The 18805-nt window shown below is 33.2% G+C and overlaps 1 protein-coding gene across 1 annotated transcript; it reads right to left on the bottom strand.

The window, feature by feature from the left end:
- Nucleotides 1-1962: 1962 nt before the first annotated feature.
- Nucleotides 1963-17647, bottom strand: LOTGIDRAFT_51396 (hypothetical protein; the record flags this gene model as incomplete). Its single annotated transcript, XM_009061374.1, has 24 exons — nucleotides 1963-2110; nucleotides 2479-2613; nucleotides 3226-3355; nucleotides 3625-3784; nucleotides 4004-4136; nucleotides 4560-4624; nucleotides 4952-5094; nucleotides 6595-6668; nucleotides 7073-7157; nucleotides 7590-7745; nucleotides 8359-8505; nucleotides 9310-9415; nucleotides 9970-10201; nucleotides 10907-11099; nucleotides 11366-11536; nucleotides 11925-12091; nucleotides 12523-12576; nucleotides 12775-12901; nucleotides 13332-13546; nucleotides 13997-14144; nucleotides 14424-14522; nucleotides 15313-15511; nucleotides 15861-16033; nucleotides 17107-17647. Coding segments are annotated over 24 exons (3801 nt in total), but the record flags the coding sequence as incomplete, so codon positions are not given.
- Nucleotides 17648-18805: the final 1158 nt, after the last annotated feature.

The following is an 18805-nucleotide window of genomic DNA, read 5'->3' as shown; positions in this document are numbered from 1 at the left end:
TGATATATACATAAACTTACTTTATAAAAAGCTTTCTTTTCCTTCAGAAAAATTGGCTAATATAAATATCAAAACTTAAATCATTTTCCTTGAGAAAAATAATTGAACAAATGAATTAAAATGAAATGGAGTTTTACATCCTACTCTTCTGAACCTAATTGAGCTAATGAAGATGGACAGCACCATGCAGTGTGCAATGAGGGAAATTTTTCCAGGAAAGAAGCAAAAACTAACTGAAATCAAAACTCATGGTCCTGTGATGAAAAAACTAAACGTTGAGGGAATTAGCCCACAAAATGATAAAAATGAAGAAACACGAGATTCATGTAAAGGTAAGATGTAAAGATGTGGTTTACGAAAGAAATGCTATGATTGGTTAAAATCAAGATTGAATATTATGTGGCAGTCATCTACTTGTCATCCCTCAACTTTATATTGAACTCTTCCACACATACATTCTTTCTATCAATATGATACAGTGTATGTATTATTGGAAGAGCTCATTAATAAAATTAGGGGTGTTTTTGTTGTTGACTGACAAATTATATCCTGCCTTGTAATATAATATTGTGCATTGTGGGTTTAAATGGTGGTTGAATGTTGATGAGTTTTGAAGCAAATGACTCTTTGAGATCCTGTATACACATTTTTTATACAAAAACACATTTTCACGCATATCTCCAACATATATATATATTTTAGCACTAACATTGCACACGGACTATAAATAACTCAGAGTCAATATTATATATATATTGATATACATATATATATTTGGCTTAGACACGAAAACTGCTGCAGTGGTTACGCCCAGTTACTTTTCCGTTATGCTCATATAAATACCAAAAGCAATTTCATACCCAAAATGGTTTCATTACACATGCAACTTGGTGCTTCCTTTAGTTGATCTTTCAATTTTTACTTACATAAAAAATGTTCCATTCCAAAACTTTATAAAATTTCTCACATTTGACAATGAATCATTTTTAACATTTCACAATGGTTCCTTTTAGATTTAAGCCTTAAATTCAGACGTTCGACAAGCTGGTTATTTGTGCTAGGAATTAATGTTGTTACTGTAAAGAGGTTCACCAATTTTAAATTTTTTTCTTTATCAATCATCAAAATGTATTCCATAAAAAATCTTCATCTTTTCACCTGTACTCATATTTATGACGTTTTATAAAAAATATTGGCCCAGATCTTATATTCATTGACCATAGAAGGAAGAATGGCTGTCATGCACTTCCACATTTTTCTCAAGAATTTATTTTTTATTCTTCAAGTTGAATCTTTAATTTGAACTTTTGTATTACTGATTAGAATCATAAATATTTTCCCTCAACACAACTCTCACTATAAAAATCTTAATTCAATTCCATTTCTTAATTTTAACTTTAATTCTCTCAATACAAATACTTTGTGATCTCAAATAGATAACTTGTTCAACTATTAAACACTTCCAATTCCATAAACGTAATCCTGATCATAACAGATTGAGCGCTATCAATACGAAAATGGCTGATGTTTTTGACCACTGCAGCCTGACAATAAGAACCGGAAATCAGATTTGTGCTAGCATGTAGTAGTCCGTGGCAACCGTAAATGTATATGACCGTTTGCTAAACCGTTTCTCTGCGTGTACGAACCATCACTACTTTTACTACTCTCCTTGCTTCCGTCACTATTTCCTAACGCACTATTCGGACTCGAGCAATTACTAGCGCGATGCGTTTTCACGTCTCCGAGTTCTTCTAACATGACACATTCACACGGCCCCGAGGTACTGGGGCGAATCGTTCGTGACGGCGAGGAATTGGCTTCCTGTTTATCACAATCCTCAATGAACGGTATGGTCGATTCGTCCTGAAGGTTGAAATAGTTGGGATGTTCTATATCCCCTTGATACGTGTCAATGTCAATATCTTCTAGGTCATCCTCCATCACGTCGTTAAATTCCGGTCCGTCTGGCGGTTTGTTTTCATCACTGAAGAAATACGAAACGTCTTTAAAACTGGGATGTAAGTCAGGAACTAACATTTCTATTATCTCTTTAAATGTTGGTCGGTTTTTATCTTTATATTGCCAACATTTTAACATTAAATCATACCTGAAAATAGAGATTTCAATCTAAAATACTAGAAAAGCTAGAAATGGTGGTTGTGGGTTCTAATGATGGTCGGCGTGTGAAAGTTTTGTGACCTGGAATAAGTCATTTTTCAAAATTATTCCAGTCAAACTAGCTGTAAATGGGTGTTGATGATCTAAGAAAATCATTACCAAGAGGTTTGACCAATAACCAGCTGGTAAAAAGGATCCTCGTGAACCTAAATTGTTAGCCTTGTAAGAAATTGTTCTTTGTTTCTTTGTTTGTGAAACCAAATGGACATCTACTATGAAAGTATTGTAATTGTATTAACTTGTTAAATACAAAAAAAAATATCATGAAAGTGATAAATAACTAAAAATTAGTCTTACAGCCTATCTGGACATCCTTCTGGTTTCTCCATGAATTTACCCTCGGACACATAGCGAAGGACTTCTTCATTAGATAGACCTTGGTAGGGCTGGGCGGCGAGCGTAGCCATTTCCCACAATACAACACCATAAGACCTGAAATCAATACCGTCATATTACAAATAAAAAATGTCCTGATATCTTATAGAAAGGATCATCAAGAATTTAAAATCAATGTAAAAAACACTGCCAAGTTTGACAAAATATAAGTTGGAAGAAAGGATCTTCAAGAACCTAAGTTGTTATCCTTGTACAATTATTACCCAGGTTTGGCCAAAATACCTGCTCTACAAAAAATTAGTTGATATGCTTATAAGTCCATACAAAATAAATAGTCTATTTTAAAGGCCTTTTTCTTCAAAAATCGGGGCGAGAGGGCGAATTTATTATTTATTATTTATAAGCGCTTTTTTAGATTTTCAACTGGAATAATCGGAGCGAGTGAAAGCATCTATTATTTATTACCACAAATTTAATGTACATTTAATATCAAGGCAACAATTAGGCATTTTTGGACCTGTAAAATTATGAGTGTTTATTTCTATTTTTAGACACTTTAAGACGCTTTTTGAAATGCCATCTCATTTATGATTGATAATACTTTCCCATGTGAAAAGTTCATTAGCTTTTACTAATGTTAGACAAAATGTTATTATCAGTTCCTATCGATAGTACTTGTTTTTTCGTATTTTTTTAATGAATACCTACCACACATCAGACATGGTTGTAAAAATACCGTCTTTTAATGATTCCGGAGCCATCCATCTGACGGGGAGTAATCCTTTACCACCTTTTCTATAATAATCAGTCATATAAATATCTCGCGTCATTCCAAAATCTGAAAAAAAATACAAATTATAATTTGACCTAAAATCTTGATTCACTCTCTGTATTTGGTCTCAAAATAAATCTTACGATCTTATTTTTCAATGTAATATTTCAAACTTACGACGAATTCTTATCTTAAATTTTTGAGAAATGGCGCTCTGATATCATCGAATCTGTTCTAAACTTTATTTCTATGTGTTCGCCAGCTTGTTTTGATATACATAAGCTAACAAGGGCAATAACTCAGCATTAACACAACCGTATAAAAATTGCACCAACCTCCTATTTTGACTGTATTTTCCTCTGCCACCATACAATTTCTAGCTGCCAGATCACGATGAACAAATTTTTTATCAGCTAGGTACGCCATACCATCTGCTATCTCACCAGCCATTTGTAAAATTTCTTTTAATGTTGGGGGTGGGGCACCATTATTATCCTGAGAATTGAAAACATACCCATGGAAATTTTGTGGGGTGGGAAAATACGTGTCTTGAAAAATTTTGAATTTTTATATTAGTCTTTTAAAAACAATATCATTTCACTATTCATTTCTAAGGCTACATGTAAACCTAGCACCTCTTCCAGTCTTTAAACTAAGACAAAATAAAAGGCCTAAGTCCAACAAACAAAAAGATAAAATGAAAAAAAATCCTACCTCTACATCTGGCCGATGTGATCGAAGATAATTTTTTAAATCGCCATTTTTCATCAGTTCCATTATGACATAGGCTGGTTGACCTTGAGACACAACGCCCAATAATTTTACAACGTGGAAGCAGGAAAACGCCCTGAAATATTCAGAATATATTTGAGTTTTTAGAGAAATAAGGTAACAAAACTACATTTTATTATAATAAAAATATAAGTTATACTGACCAATACAGTGATGGGCCAGTGGGGATAGAGAAAATAGTTTGAACCCCAGATTGCACTCCCACTTAATCTTTAAGGATTTTTATCATTATTTTCATATACTTTTGACCAAAAATATTTGTCAGATGAAGACAAATTAATTTGCTTTTTATAAAACTTTCCTGGTGAAAGAACCTTCAGAGCCTCAATGGTTGGCTTGATTTTATGATGTCGACATTTGGAATTCCCAAACCACCAGTAGTCTCCCCATTATGTCAATCTTCTCCCTATGTGTACCCCAGTTTCAGAACGATGCTGCCACTGGCTCCATTCCAACTTGAAATAAACACCATACTTACTTCATTATACAGGCTTCTTTTAAGAAATTCATTTTATCTTGAACACCTGCTTGATCGTTTACAGTCTGAAATTATAAATAAGATTTATTAGAAATAAACAATATTTTATTATCTTAAAACTGGAGGGCTTATTGTAGCCTGTGTCACCTGAAATATAAGACACAGTCCAAACAGAGACAAAGGTCACAATAAAAATGTCCATTAGAAAAAGTTCAATTTTTTATCAACACAAGTCCTGCTTCACTGGTTTACAAAAAGTGGACTTATAAACTCGAATTTGATAAAGATGTCAGATAGACCTAGTGAATTCTGGGTGAAGTCTGTATATATGACCTACACATATTCATTATCATAGTATAGATTGTAATATCAGCGCCATGGGTTCAACTCACCTTCACAGCAATATTCATTGGTCCTTTATATGGTGGTAGATCAGTAGCTATACCTTCATACACCATACCAAATGATCCTTCTCCAATTTCTCGAATTAATTCTATCTTATCTCTATCGACTTCCCAATCATCAGGGATATATACTGTAATATATAATAACGAAATGAAGTTTTATATCCCACTGTTCTGTATCTTATTGGACTAATGAAATGAAAGAAGTGTTATATCCTTCTGTTCTGTATCTTATTGGACTGATGAAATGAAATATAGTTTTATATCCTTCTGTTCTGTATCTTATTGGACTAATGAAATGAAATTTTATATCCTTCTGTTCTGTAACTTATTGGACTAATGAAATGAAATAGAGTTTTATATCCTACTGTTCTGTATCTTATTGGCCTAATGAAATGAAATATAGTTTTATATCCTACTGTTCTGTATATTATTGGACTAATGAAATGAAATGTAGTTTTATATCCTTCTGTTCTGTAACTTATTGGACTAATGAAATGAAATGAAGTTTTATATCCTTCTGTTCTGTAACTTATTGGACTAATGAAATGAAAGAAGTGTTATATCCTTCTGTTCTGTAACTTATTGGACTAATGAAATGAAATAGTTTTATATCCTACTGTTCTGCACATTATTGGACTAATGAAATGGAATAGAGTTTTATATCCTACTGTTCTGTATCTTATTGTACTAATGAAATGAAATGAAGTTTTATGTCCTACTATTCTGTATCTTATTGGACTAATGAAATGAAATGGAGTTTTATATCCTACTGTTCTGTATCTTATTGGACTAATGAAATGAAATAGAGTTTTATATCCTACTGTTCTGTATCTTATTGGACTAATGAAATGAAGTTTTATGTCCTACTGTTCTGTATCTTATTGGACTAATGAAATGAAGTTTTATGTCCTACTGTTCTGTATCTTATTGGACTAATGAAATGAAATGAAGTTTTATGTCCTACTGTTCTGTATCTTATTGGGCTAATGAAATGAAATAGAGTTTTATATTTTACTGTTCTGTACCTTATTGGACTAATGAAATGAAATGAAGTTTTATGTCCTACTGTTCTGTATCTTATTGGGCTGATGAAATGAAATAGAGTTTTATATCCTACTGTTCTGTATCTTATTGGACTAATGAAATGAAATGAAGTTTTATATCACTGTTCTGTATCTTATTGAACTAATGAAATGAAATGAAGTTTTATGTCCTACTGTTCTGTATCTTATTGGACTAATGAAATGAAATGAAGTTTTATATCTCACTGTTCTTTACCTGATTGATCTGATCAATGAATACTGATGACAGAAAATGCATGAAGTGTGCAACGAGGGAAATTTTCTCAGAACAGCAGCCCCACCTCTGCTACTTTGTAATTTATGGCAAAGTCTGGTGTCAACAGAAAGTTAGGCTCTTTCTGTCCATACTTAAACATCTTCACATCTGTGAAGAATTCACCAAAGTAGGTGTTGTGAGATCGAAACCATCAACTGGTCATCTTCGAATATATTAAAGCTCTCAATTTTAAACTTAATGTGAAGAATTCACCAAAGCAAAAGTCGTAAGACTGAAGACATCAAGAGATATTTTTATTTGAGGTGAGACAGTATTTAGTTTCAACTTACCATCACCAGCAGGGAAATAATTAGGATTATGGGATACTATCAAATTATTCGCCAGTTCCGACTCCTTGGCAAACCTGAAAAATAAAATATAAGAATAAAAACCATGAAATTTTGTATACATCTTATGATAACGAAATGAATTTTTGTTTCCTACTTTTTGTCAACCTTGTAAGATATTGAAGGCAGCCTACAACCAAACTGACTATAAATTGATACTGTAGGTTAGTCAGTCTGATCGCACACACCCTTTTGCTTACCGTATGCATTATGGGATAGGAAGAGAGCCACTATGTTAATCAAGGCTGGTTTCCCACTTTTCGTATGTGGAATAAGATCCATCATATCGTATGTTGACTATGTACAATGTTTGTCAAGCCTGTATGTATAAAACTGTTGTTCATTTATTTATATAGATATAAAACAAGATGACGTTTTGCCTCGAGAACTCTACAAAACCTACCTATTTTTGGCAACGAACCATACCACTATTATAGTAATGACAAGAACGAGTATAACACCAATCACTATGGCAATAATCACTTTCTTTTCTATACCATTATCATCTAAAATACAAAATATTCTTTATTGTAACAGCTTATATTTAAAGGGATTGTAAAGAGGTTCTCTATAAAATATTTTTTGTGTATTTAGGACATTAATAGCATCAATTTGCACGATTTTCATTCCGACGTCTGTGACTCCTGCAATTCCTCAAAATATAAGTGTTTCACTAATCGCAAAATATGCTTTATCACATAAGACTCTATCAGATAAGTGATGTCATCAAACACTTAGTTTAAGTGGAATTGCAGGAACCACATACATCTGATTGAAAATCATTCTATATACAGAACCGATGATCGTTGTGGTAGTAAACAAGACCTTTCTTTATTCCTTTCTGTCATTTTGAATTCTGTCTATATCTTATCTACTTTTTTTTGGGGACAGGTGGAACCCATTCTGAAGTGTAAGAATTAGAAATATGAACAACTTACTTCCAGTATCCTCAATAAAGAAATATTTGACTGGTGTCCACTCGCCAGGGCCTGCTAGAGATGTGGCTCGGATTTTAAAGGAATAGTTTCCAGGTTGTAGTTTCTCCAGTTTGTATCCTTTAATTGAACGATACTTGGTATAGTTTATACACGGTGCTCGATACTCCTACAAAATAAAATATATATCATTAGTATTACTCTACAATCATTAGGAATATATTTTATCACAGAAACAAGTGCCGGATTAATAAGAAAATAGCTTGTCAGGCAAGGTTATATATGCCCACTGGCAGCTTTATTTTGAAATAAGAAGATTTGGCAGTACAGTAACAATAACTCATAAAATAGTTTCTACTGAACAATTTCACCAAGTATTGTCAAAATATGTCAAGAATTGTGCCTTCTAGAGTATTCATGAGCGAAAAATTGAATGTGCTTTGAAAAACAAGGGCAATAACTCAATTCAAATATTTTTCAATGATGTTCAATAGGGTTCATCATCAATAGACAATTTCACAAAATTTTATCTGAATCCATCAAGAGGAAAATTTGCCCAGGACTGTGGTGGGATCTCTAATGTGTGCAGTCTGTTGACTAAGGAGCTTTATATATCTATTACAAGAGTTTTTTTACAATGGTCAGCCATTGTCACCCTCAACCACTCAAAATAAATTGGTTCCACCCCTACATTTTCTTCCCCTGCGATCACCTATCTCAAACTCTGACAAAAAATAAAGCTTTAAACATATCCAAATAGAAACTAATTTACTTACATCGTTATTATGAGTCTTCTGATAGTCAATTTCAAACTTAATAACCAGGCCGTTTGGTTTACGTGGCTCCTCCCACTTTATCATGACTTCCGTTTTATTGGGTTTGACAGTTATCGTAGATGCATTTATCGTATCTGCCGTTTCTGAAAATTAAAATAGATTCATAGATAAATAGTGATAACTAGGTGGATGTATAGAAACTCAGAAACTTAGTGATATTTTACTAAAGCTGGTGATTGGACTATATTTGTAGTGGTATCTGATCAATGTTATAAATTATATACTTCACAAATAGACTGAGGTTTGTCCTTGAAAATTATTGTTTTTATGATGAAACTTGGTAGAAAACATACAAAAAAGATGAAGAAGAATTATGGGAAAAATTGTAATTGAAATAGTGATTGTGTTCTGATTGGTCGATTTGTCTGATGATCTGTTGATTGGTTTAAAAAGAAACACTATCGTGTAAAATGAAGCTACTTTTCTTTTCATTTCCCTTCAGTTTGACTTTGATTTACTATGATATGAAACAAGATAGATGTTATTAAAGACATTGTAAAGAGGTTTTTTAATTTTTTTATGTGTATCAAGGACACTGATAACATCAATTTTCACCATTCTAATTTTCAATCAGATGTCTGTGGTTCCTGCAATTCCACTAAAACTAAGTGTTTGATGACGTCACAAATCCTAAAGGTTCTTATGTGATAAAGCATACTCCTCTTCACCCAACTAGTTCAATGACAACGGGCAATGCCATGCAGTGTGCATTAGGGAAATTTTGCCAGGACAGAGGCATTAGTCTTCTCTCTTTCGATTTCCAACTATCAAGGAATCTTTATCTATGCTGCTCACTGGGTTTATTGTCCCATCTAATTGTCAGCCCCTCCAACCTGTATCACTGACAGGGGGAAACTGTAGTAAATGATAAAAAGTTTTATACTTACTGGAAGCGAGGGTTCTAGCGTTAGCTATGGCGCTGTTACCTTGACTATGACTATGACTACACATTTCTTTACCATATTTATCTTTATCACTCAAACACGCCACCACCTTCAAATATAAACACACAAACATTTTACTTTCAATTCTATAACTCAATAAGGGCACTTTACACGTGAGTCCTACACATTCGCCATTTTAAAATTAATCAGAAGTTCAATAAACTATTGGGATCAGGGCCAACTTCATAAAGTTAATTTAACTCAGTATAAGGTTTTATAAGAGATAATCTCTTATAGTAGCACTGGCCTAGCTCACTCAGTGTTAAAGTGATACTACGTCTTAGAATTAACGTAAAATTTAAGAATTTTAAACTTGGTGAATAAGAGCCAGTAGATATACCTGATGTCATAAATAACATAACAGGATCCTTATATAATCCGATAAATCCAAAAAACTTAATTATTATCCATAAATATGCAATTAACTATTCAAGATTAATCGTTTTTCAATAATTACTTAGTTTTATGAATTTTCCAATTTTCCAGATTTTTCAGGGATTAGGTTGTAACTTTATGACATTTGGTAAGCTAACTGATGAATTCAAGTGAGTCAAGTGAGTTAATGCTGTATGCAATGAGGGAAAATAAGGAAGTAAACTATACCTCTACAGTGTAAGGCTGTGAATGACCTAGGTTAGGAAGATGTATCTCCTGACTGTGAACTATGGAAGTATTTTCCTGATTTTCTTCTGTTTCGTTATTAAAGTCGGATGAGTTTTTCCCGTCCACTTTTCCCTTCAATCTTTTTACATCCACATCTTCATTATCTGTATTTCCAGACAAATATTTCTGTTTCCCTGATTTTATATCATTCGGTGACGGAACTTCACGTTTTCTACGATATCCCATATCATTTTCAGATCTAAAATTATGAAATTATTACAAGTATTAAGATTTGAAGCATTGCTAGATTGCAATCACATGGGTTACACCTACATCCCCTAGTCCAAGTCCAATAGCCTAAAACATCAGGTAGTAATATGAAATCCCTAGTCCAAGTCCAATAGCCTAGAACATCAGGGAGTAATATGAAATCCCTAGTCCAAGTCCAATAGCCTAAAACATCAGGGAGTAATATGAAATCCCTAGTCCAAGTCCAATAGCCTAGAACATCAGGGAGTAATATGAAATCCCTAGTCCAAGTCCAATAGCCTAAAACATCAGGGAGTAATATGAAATCCCTAGTCCAAGTACAATAGCCTAGAACATCAGGGAGTAATATGAAATCCCTAGTCCAAGTCCAATAGCCTAGAACATCAGGGAGTAATATGAAATGATTTCAATAGGTCTCCCAGCTTTGATGTATTTTTGCATCCAAATGTAACCCTAACCTCTTAATTTTTGCAATTGATATTGGACCTTGACTTTTTACTTTCTTCATTGCTTAATTGCAACATTTCTTACAGAAAGGATTCTGTGTGTTTGACCAGCCATCAAAATTGAAATAAGAAAATCCCTTGTTGTAAAATCCTTAACATAATTTATGTGCCAATCCCATTTTTTTTCCGACAGACTAGGTGTAATCACAAATGATAGTTACCTTTTAACATAAACTTCATCATGAAGAGCATTTTCAAATGCAATTTCATTCAAACGGATACGATTTTCCTCTTCCTCTTCTTGAGGAGTTTTCGGACAGCGACAACATTGACCACCAGAGGGCAGAGTTAGGTTCTTTTTAGCTTCCTCCTTCTTTTTGTCTTTTTCTTTTTTGTCACGATTCAGATCCAGAGCTGAAATTAGTAATAAATAAGAAATGAGAGATATCAAATCTTTAAAACTAAGTTCCAAGCTGTATTAACATACAATCCAATCAAATCACTGCATTTACAAACCTCTGTGATACAAGAAAGGTGACTACTGCATTCAAGGAATAAGACACAGTTCAGAATAGCTTGACCATTGTTAAGATACTGAGTTTGTTAATCTGTTATCCCTTCAAGAGAGTCCACAATATTTTTTTCGGGGGTGTGGGGAGGGATATTTTTATTAGACTTACGTTCTTTGCAGTAATCTCGTTTATCAAATTCTTCACGTTTTAGAACTTGTCGTCTCCACTTGACGATATAATATGTGATGTTACCATTGGGTAGTTTTGGTGGATCCCACGTGACCTTCAATTCACCTTCAACTTCAGCAGTGATTTCTAAATTAGTTGGTGCACTCGGATCTATAAATAAATAGGGCAATTAATAAGAGAAAAACTTTAAAGCAATATTTTTTTGAATATTTCAAATTATACTGGGATTTTGACACACACCCTGATATCAACCAAATTCTCTTTTGTAAAAATTCATGCAGTTTTCGAATTTTGTCTCAGAAACATCCATTGATGTTAAGAGGCCAGTGGCATACAGAAGGATCAGAATTCAAATTTCTTATCATTTTACATAAAGACAGAATTCCTTGTAAGTTTCCCCTGATACTTCCCTACTCAAAGATTCATATAAAAGATACTCTCCCTTCCTTACCCCCCTACTCAGCCCTTTCAAAGATTCAAAGAAAAGGTACTGCCCCTATCCTAACCCCCAATCAGCCAGCCCCTAAAATATACTCACAGTAAGGTTTAGTTCTGAAGTATGTAAGATTGGATATAGCGGAACTGCTAGCTCGACCAATGGTGTAAGTTTGGATGTAAGCAGCGTATAAAGTCCAGGGTCTGAGAGAGCTGATAATTTCCTCAGGGTTACTGTTCTTATCTGGCTCTACTTCTTTTGTTTTCCATCTGAAATTAAAATAATAATTATACCATGAAATGAAATGCATTCTCATAGGAGGGGGGCATTTGCCAACTTAAATAATGGTTTGCACCCCCATACAGCACCCTAACTTTTTTGTTAAAATTTAAAAATATGATTTTTATGCGTTTTTGACCCAAATTATGTGTCAGAATGCACCAAATCAATTCAAGTTTTCAAAAATTTTCTGGGGAGTACCCTCAAAAACGCTCTATGAGAGTCTTGCAACTATGATTCCCTCAACAGAGTTGCCACTGCTCAATTCAGCCTTGACAGTATATTCCCTGATTGTACTCCCAGTCTCCGGAGGCTGGTGTTGCCACTGACTTGACAGCATCACAATGTAAAATACACAGCTCATAGACCTCAAGATTGAGCAGATAAAAACCTGAATGGATTTCTTCAAAAGTCTACTTACACAGATTCTGAACAGGCATCTCGTCCTTGGAAAATATTGATATTCTTAGATTGACTGAAATAAAGAAGAAATATAACATTTGAAATTAATGAAATTGTATTCTGGATTTACATTGTGAACATACGAACCCAATGCAGTGAGCAATGAAGAACTTTTTCAGTGTTATCGCTCTTAAATTTGTTTTATTTCCAAAAACAGCATAATAAAAGTAGGATAGGTGGCAAGAATGTTAAAAAACTAAATGATACTCACACTTCACGATAATGTACGACGTAACTTAATAATGGTCTGATATCATGAGTTTTAAACTGATCCCATTTTAATATCACTGAATGATGATTAACAGCTTGTACACTAAGATTCAGAGTGTTCACTTCACCTAGAAATAAATATTACGTTTATGAAATTGATATGAAGGGGCATTTATCTCCAAAACTTAACTAAGATAAAATCGAGATTTTAAGAAATACATTTATCAGAGCCTATTCTCCAAAACTTAACTTAGATAAAACCAAGATTGTAAAAAATACAGTTATCTGATTGGATAATAAAACTGAATTTAAAATCAATTTTAGTGATTGACCAATCAGATGACTTGAACACTAAAATCATCAGTTAAACATTGATTGTATCTATTTGAACAATTCCAATTTTCACAGACATCTATGGTTCTCGGAATCCACTAAAACTACAAGTTTTATGATGTCACTATGCAAACCGATTCTATCAGTGTCCTCAATATACATCAAAAGTTAAAAAAAACCTTTACAATCCCTTTAAATAAACATGTAATTTTCTTCATTACTTACAAGGAATAGAATCTCCGTTCGTACTCTTGACATCATCCAATGCATCGGTAGTATTGGCTAATCCCACAGCGTTTAGAAAATTCTCAATCTTATAAAAACACAGTTTTCTATTAAAATTAAACTTTGACTTTCCATTCAGAATTCGGAGATTTTTGGTGACTTCAGGAGAGAATAATTCTTGTAGGTTTGGATTGTCAAAAATATTCAAACTGTAGCTATAAATAGAAATAGAAAGTAAAATGTATAGTTTGAGGTATATTTGAAGAGAGTGTGCAATTTCTAATTCTTCTGCAGACCAGGTTTGTAGCCAGACTTGTTTGTTTGGAAGGGCAAGTAATATATCCAGAGGGGCAAGTAATATATCCAGAGGGGCAAGTAATATATCCGGAAAGGTAAGTAATATATCCGGAAAGGTAAGTAATATATCCGAGTGTAAGTAATATATCTGGAGGGGCAATGGTTTATGGCATTTAGTTCCAGTAATGAAATTGGTCAGTTGTCAGGGAGGAGGAGAGGGGTGTAATCCAGCCCAGGTCATCAAGTTACGTGCCTGCTGCAGACCCTTTACTATTTATCATGACCCAAATCAACATGCACGAATGTGGAAATTACGGAGTATTCTAAACATACAAACAAAAGAAATTATATTAATAATAATAACTTACTATGTCTGGTCGAGTTTTTCTCCTTTAATAAGTTTTAATTTTTTAAAGAAATGAAGGGAGATAATTGGGTAGCTTCGTGTAATTTTGATATAATGTGAGATCTCCTCGATTTCTCCCAAACTTTTCTCCAGTTCTACCACAATATTACCTGAAATAGTCAAATCAGAATACAGAAAAATATGTTATTTTGGAATTGGGATTCGTTTGGCATTGATCGTTAGTAGTTAAGTAGTCATAAAAAGTACTACTATCAACGTATTGCGAACATTTTTAACATTTTTAACCCTTATCTCTGTAGAATCATTGTAAAAGGGGTTTGGTCAAGGAACAGCGGGTATATATAAGATCCGTTAAATTATTTGTTGATATAGTTTGTAATTTTCATGAAAATTAAAATATCAGTAAATAAAATAAAACAATGACTTACTTCCACCATCTATTTCAATCTCTAATGGACCTGTTATTGATGTACATCCTGTTAGAGTCTGAGCTGCATCTATACTGTCAATTACACGCCCAAAACATACTGAAATAAACACAACACAGTCAATAACAACGCAAAACATACTGAAATAAACACGACACAGTCAATATCAACACAAAACATACTGAAATAAACACGACACAGTCAATATCAACACAAAACATACTGAAATAAACACGACACAGTCAATATCAACACAAAACATACTGAAGTAAACAGAACACAGTCAATAACAACACAAAACATACTATCATACAATAATAGAGAAAAAAATAAATAAAATCGAGTTTATCTTTCTACTTTTCTGCACCTGATTAGGAACACAGGGGCCTTATTCTCAAAAACTTAAATACGATCAAACCCAGATTTGAAGAAATACAGTAATCTGATTGGATAATAAAACAAAATTTAACATCAATTTTAGTGATTAACCAATCAGATGATTGCAACACTGAAATCATTTATAGTCAAGTTTTCCTGAATTAAGTCCCAGACATGGCCAGGACAGCAACATAAGTCTGCTCTTTTTCAATTTTTAACTGTCCAGTGATCTTTAATGTGCACAGCTTGAAATTGTCCTATCGGAACAACTTGACACTTTTAAAATGTCAGCTCCTTCGATATATGGTACATTACTGACAGGGGAAAACTGGGTTGAAAAATCTGAAGGTATTATCTCGACCTATGTTGGGATTGAACCCTGGATCTTCAGGTTAGAGAGCAAGCGTCTAATTTATGGAGCCACTGAGCCCCCAGTAAAAGAAAGAATTTTGGGTTATAAAATCATTGCAAAGTGGATTATAGAACATTCATAGAAACCACTTGTACTTACCTTTCGGGCAATGAGCAGAACATTTCGTACATTCTCGGATATTGGGAGTTGTAACGTTTTTAGTATATCCATTTGGACATTCCTTGATACACTTCCCTTCCATTCCGGAGTCTCCTCGAATAATCTTCCACTCTTCTCCTTTCTGGTGATTCTCCATATTCATACATTCCTTATCTAGCAGGCATCTTCTGTCCATGTACTAAAAATACAAAACATTTTATCTCTTGTAAAAATAAGCATTAATGTATATATAGTTTGCCCATCACTTCTTCTCATTATGTGTCTCAGGACGACAAGAGAAACACGTCAAAACGTTGCATATAACTTTAACCAGTAATAATTCATTACACTAAGTAAATGTTCAAATGTTTTTCAATAATTATTTAGTTTAATGGATATATCGTGTTTTATAGAGATTCTATTACAGAGATGCTATCTAGTCAACTGATGAATATATACTGTTATTGACCAAGTTTGAGACTTTATATTCTATATCTATTCTAAGAGGTAGTATTCAATTAAAAAGAAATAAAAGGGAGACAACCCACCTTGTATGTTTCAGGATTACACCTTGGTTCACAGATCCCCTGGTAAATAACAGCTTTACAGGCTAGACAGTCTTCCTTCCTCGGTCCCCGACATCCTCCCATACAGTAATTATGACAACATTCTCCTGTCTCATCATTACAAAATATACCTTTACCACATTTCTTCTCACAATCTATAATTATAAATAAAACAACAAATACAATGATTGATTGAATGAAAAAAATGAATGACTGTTTGATTGAATGAATGCATGAATGATGAGATGAATTTTTTAATTATTGCATGACTGAATGTATGAATGAATGAATGAATGAATGTTTGAATGAATGAGCGAATATTTGAATGAATGAATGATTGTTCAAATGAATGATCGAAAGAATGAATGAATAAATGAATGAAGGAATGCATGACTGATTGATTGATTGAATGATGACATGAATTGTTGAATTAATGCATGATTGAATATATGAATGAATGAATGATGACATGAATTTTTGAATGAATGCCTGATTGAATGTAAGAGTGTATGATCAAATGAATGAATGAATGATTGAATGCTTGAATGAATGTTTGAATGAATGATCGAATATTTGAATGGATGAATGATTGAATGTTTGAATGTTTGAATGAACGTTTGAATGAATGATCAAAAGAATGATGGAATAAATGACTGAATGATTGATGCATGAATGATTGAATGAATGACTGAATGAAGGACTGAATGACTGAATGAAGGACTGAATAACTGATTGATTGCATAAATGGATAAATGGATGAATGAATGAATGAATGAATTTTTGAATGAATGCCTGATTGAATGTAAGAATGGATGATCAAATGAATGAATGAATGAATGATTGAATGCTTGAATGAATGAATGAATGATCAAATGAATGAATGACTGAATGATCAAATGAATGAATGAATGAATGATTGAATGCTTGAATGAATGTTTGAATGAATGACCGAATATTTGAATGGATGAATGATGGAATAAATGACTGAATGATTGATGCATGAATTGATAAATAAATTAATGAATGAAGGAATGAAAGTTAACGTTCTCTGTTTCTAGATATTATTGAACTAAATAAATACACAGGTACATAAAATCACATATTGTGAAATATTTGAAACAGGAGAATTTTTGTAAAGTTAACTATATCATTTGTGTACTTTTAGTCAAATAGTTAACACTACCTGAACTCATGAAAGTAATGAAGTACTGATAACTATACTACTTACCTAAGCCTTTTTGACAATCTTTGGAGCTCCAGCATCTTTTGGCTTCTTTGCCTTTCACCTTAGATCGAGAACATTGGTCTGGGCAGATATTAACACATTCCTGTTCATCTTTGTTCTCAGAAAACACGTTATCCTTCCAGTTATCTGATGCTGCCAGTTTCTCCCAATCGATCGTATCCACATAGCAGAGTTTAGAATTCTTCTCCAGACGGACAGCTCCACGTTTTATGGCAGTTAAACTGACCAATCCTAGCTCTTCTAGATCCTGCATCTGATAGGCTGCGATAGCGTAATTGTGAAACAACTCTTGACCACGTATCACTGCCAAATTAGGAAATATGTGTCGTAATGTTCTCAGACCATCAACGCGATATAACAAGATATGACCAGTTATTTCCACTAATTTTGGAAACGATAATTTTGCGAAATCGGCTTCCATCACTCTCTCTATTAAAACAATATGCAGAAATCCTTCAATAATCGTACAGTTTTCTAAAATCTTAAATTTGCTGACATCATTTCGAATACTTTTACTCGTACAGGCTGAAACGATACAAAAAATAGAGAAATCAAGTTTTTGTTAAGACCTTATCTTATTTCATAATTAAAAGTATGTAAAATTTTGATCTCTTTCTGTCAATTAACAATCAAGACTCACAAGCAGCCAATAACCATAATAACATACACCCACCCACTTTTTATATGAGACATATTGGATTTATGTTCATATATATAAGCTTGCACATACCAAATTTTACCCATGCAACTCTAGTGGCAGATTTACCAGTCACATATTTACACGATAAATACCAGCGCGACAGGTATAATAGTCGTTTCTAGGTGACATCACATAACGTTAACGTCATACGCCTTAACGTCATACGCCTTAACGTCATACGCCTTAACGTCATACACTTCAAGTTATATAACTTGGAGTTCAGGTTATATGATGTTTTATTTCATTTATACTCAGTGTTCAAAGGGTTAAAATCTGTAGATTCTAGAGTGTTCAAAGATGAACAAATAGAGTGATGAAGTACAAAACGGGCAATTGCAACTTGCCAAAAAATTTTGAATGTGTCATTCACATTTCAGATAAAGCTGCCCATTCTCCCTTGAAAATCGGTAGAGCGGTAGACAGCATGCAAAAGTGGTAGAAGCCGACAACATCTGTAGAATTACACATGTATGAATCAAATCAATTAAAAAATATTTTTATGTATTGGTAAATTTTTTTGTAACCTCTCACAATCACAGTCCGTTCCTTTTGATCTCAGAATTAAAAAAACAGATTTAACGATTTTTATTCAGATGAAAAACAATAATGTAAATAATTGCATTTCAAAATGTAACAGGTGTTGTATAAGAAATAAATTGGGGAGAACTTTAGAATTTTATAAAGAATAAATTAAAAAAAAAAACACATCAAAATATTACCAGGTTAATAACCGTACTCAAAAACTTAATTTGTTATCATTATGAGGATAACAACTTAGATTTACAAAAGATACTTTCAGCATTGTTATCCTTGTAGACTAGGGATTTTATAATTAGACACAGCTTTATGGAACAACAATCACTGGTTAAAGTTTTATGCAACGTTTTACGTGTTTCCCCCGTCGTCCTCAGGCATATGAGGACGACAGGCGAAACACGTCGAAACGTTGCATAAAACTTTGACCAGTGATTGTTGTTCCAT

The sequence above is a fragment of the Lottia gigantea genome (assembly GCF_000327385.1).
Source record: "Lottia gigantea unplaced genomic scaffold LOTGIsca_48, whole genome shotgun sequence".
Lineage (NCBI taxonomy): Eukaryota > Metazoa > Mollusca > Gastropoda > Lottiidae > Lottia > Lottia gigantea.
This window is presented reverse-complemented; position numbering and strand designations above follow the sequence as displayed.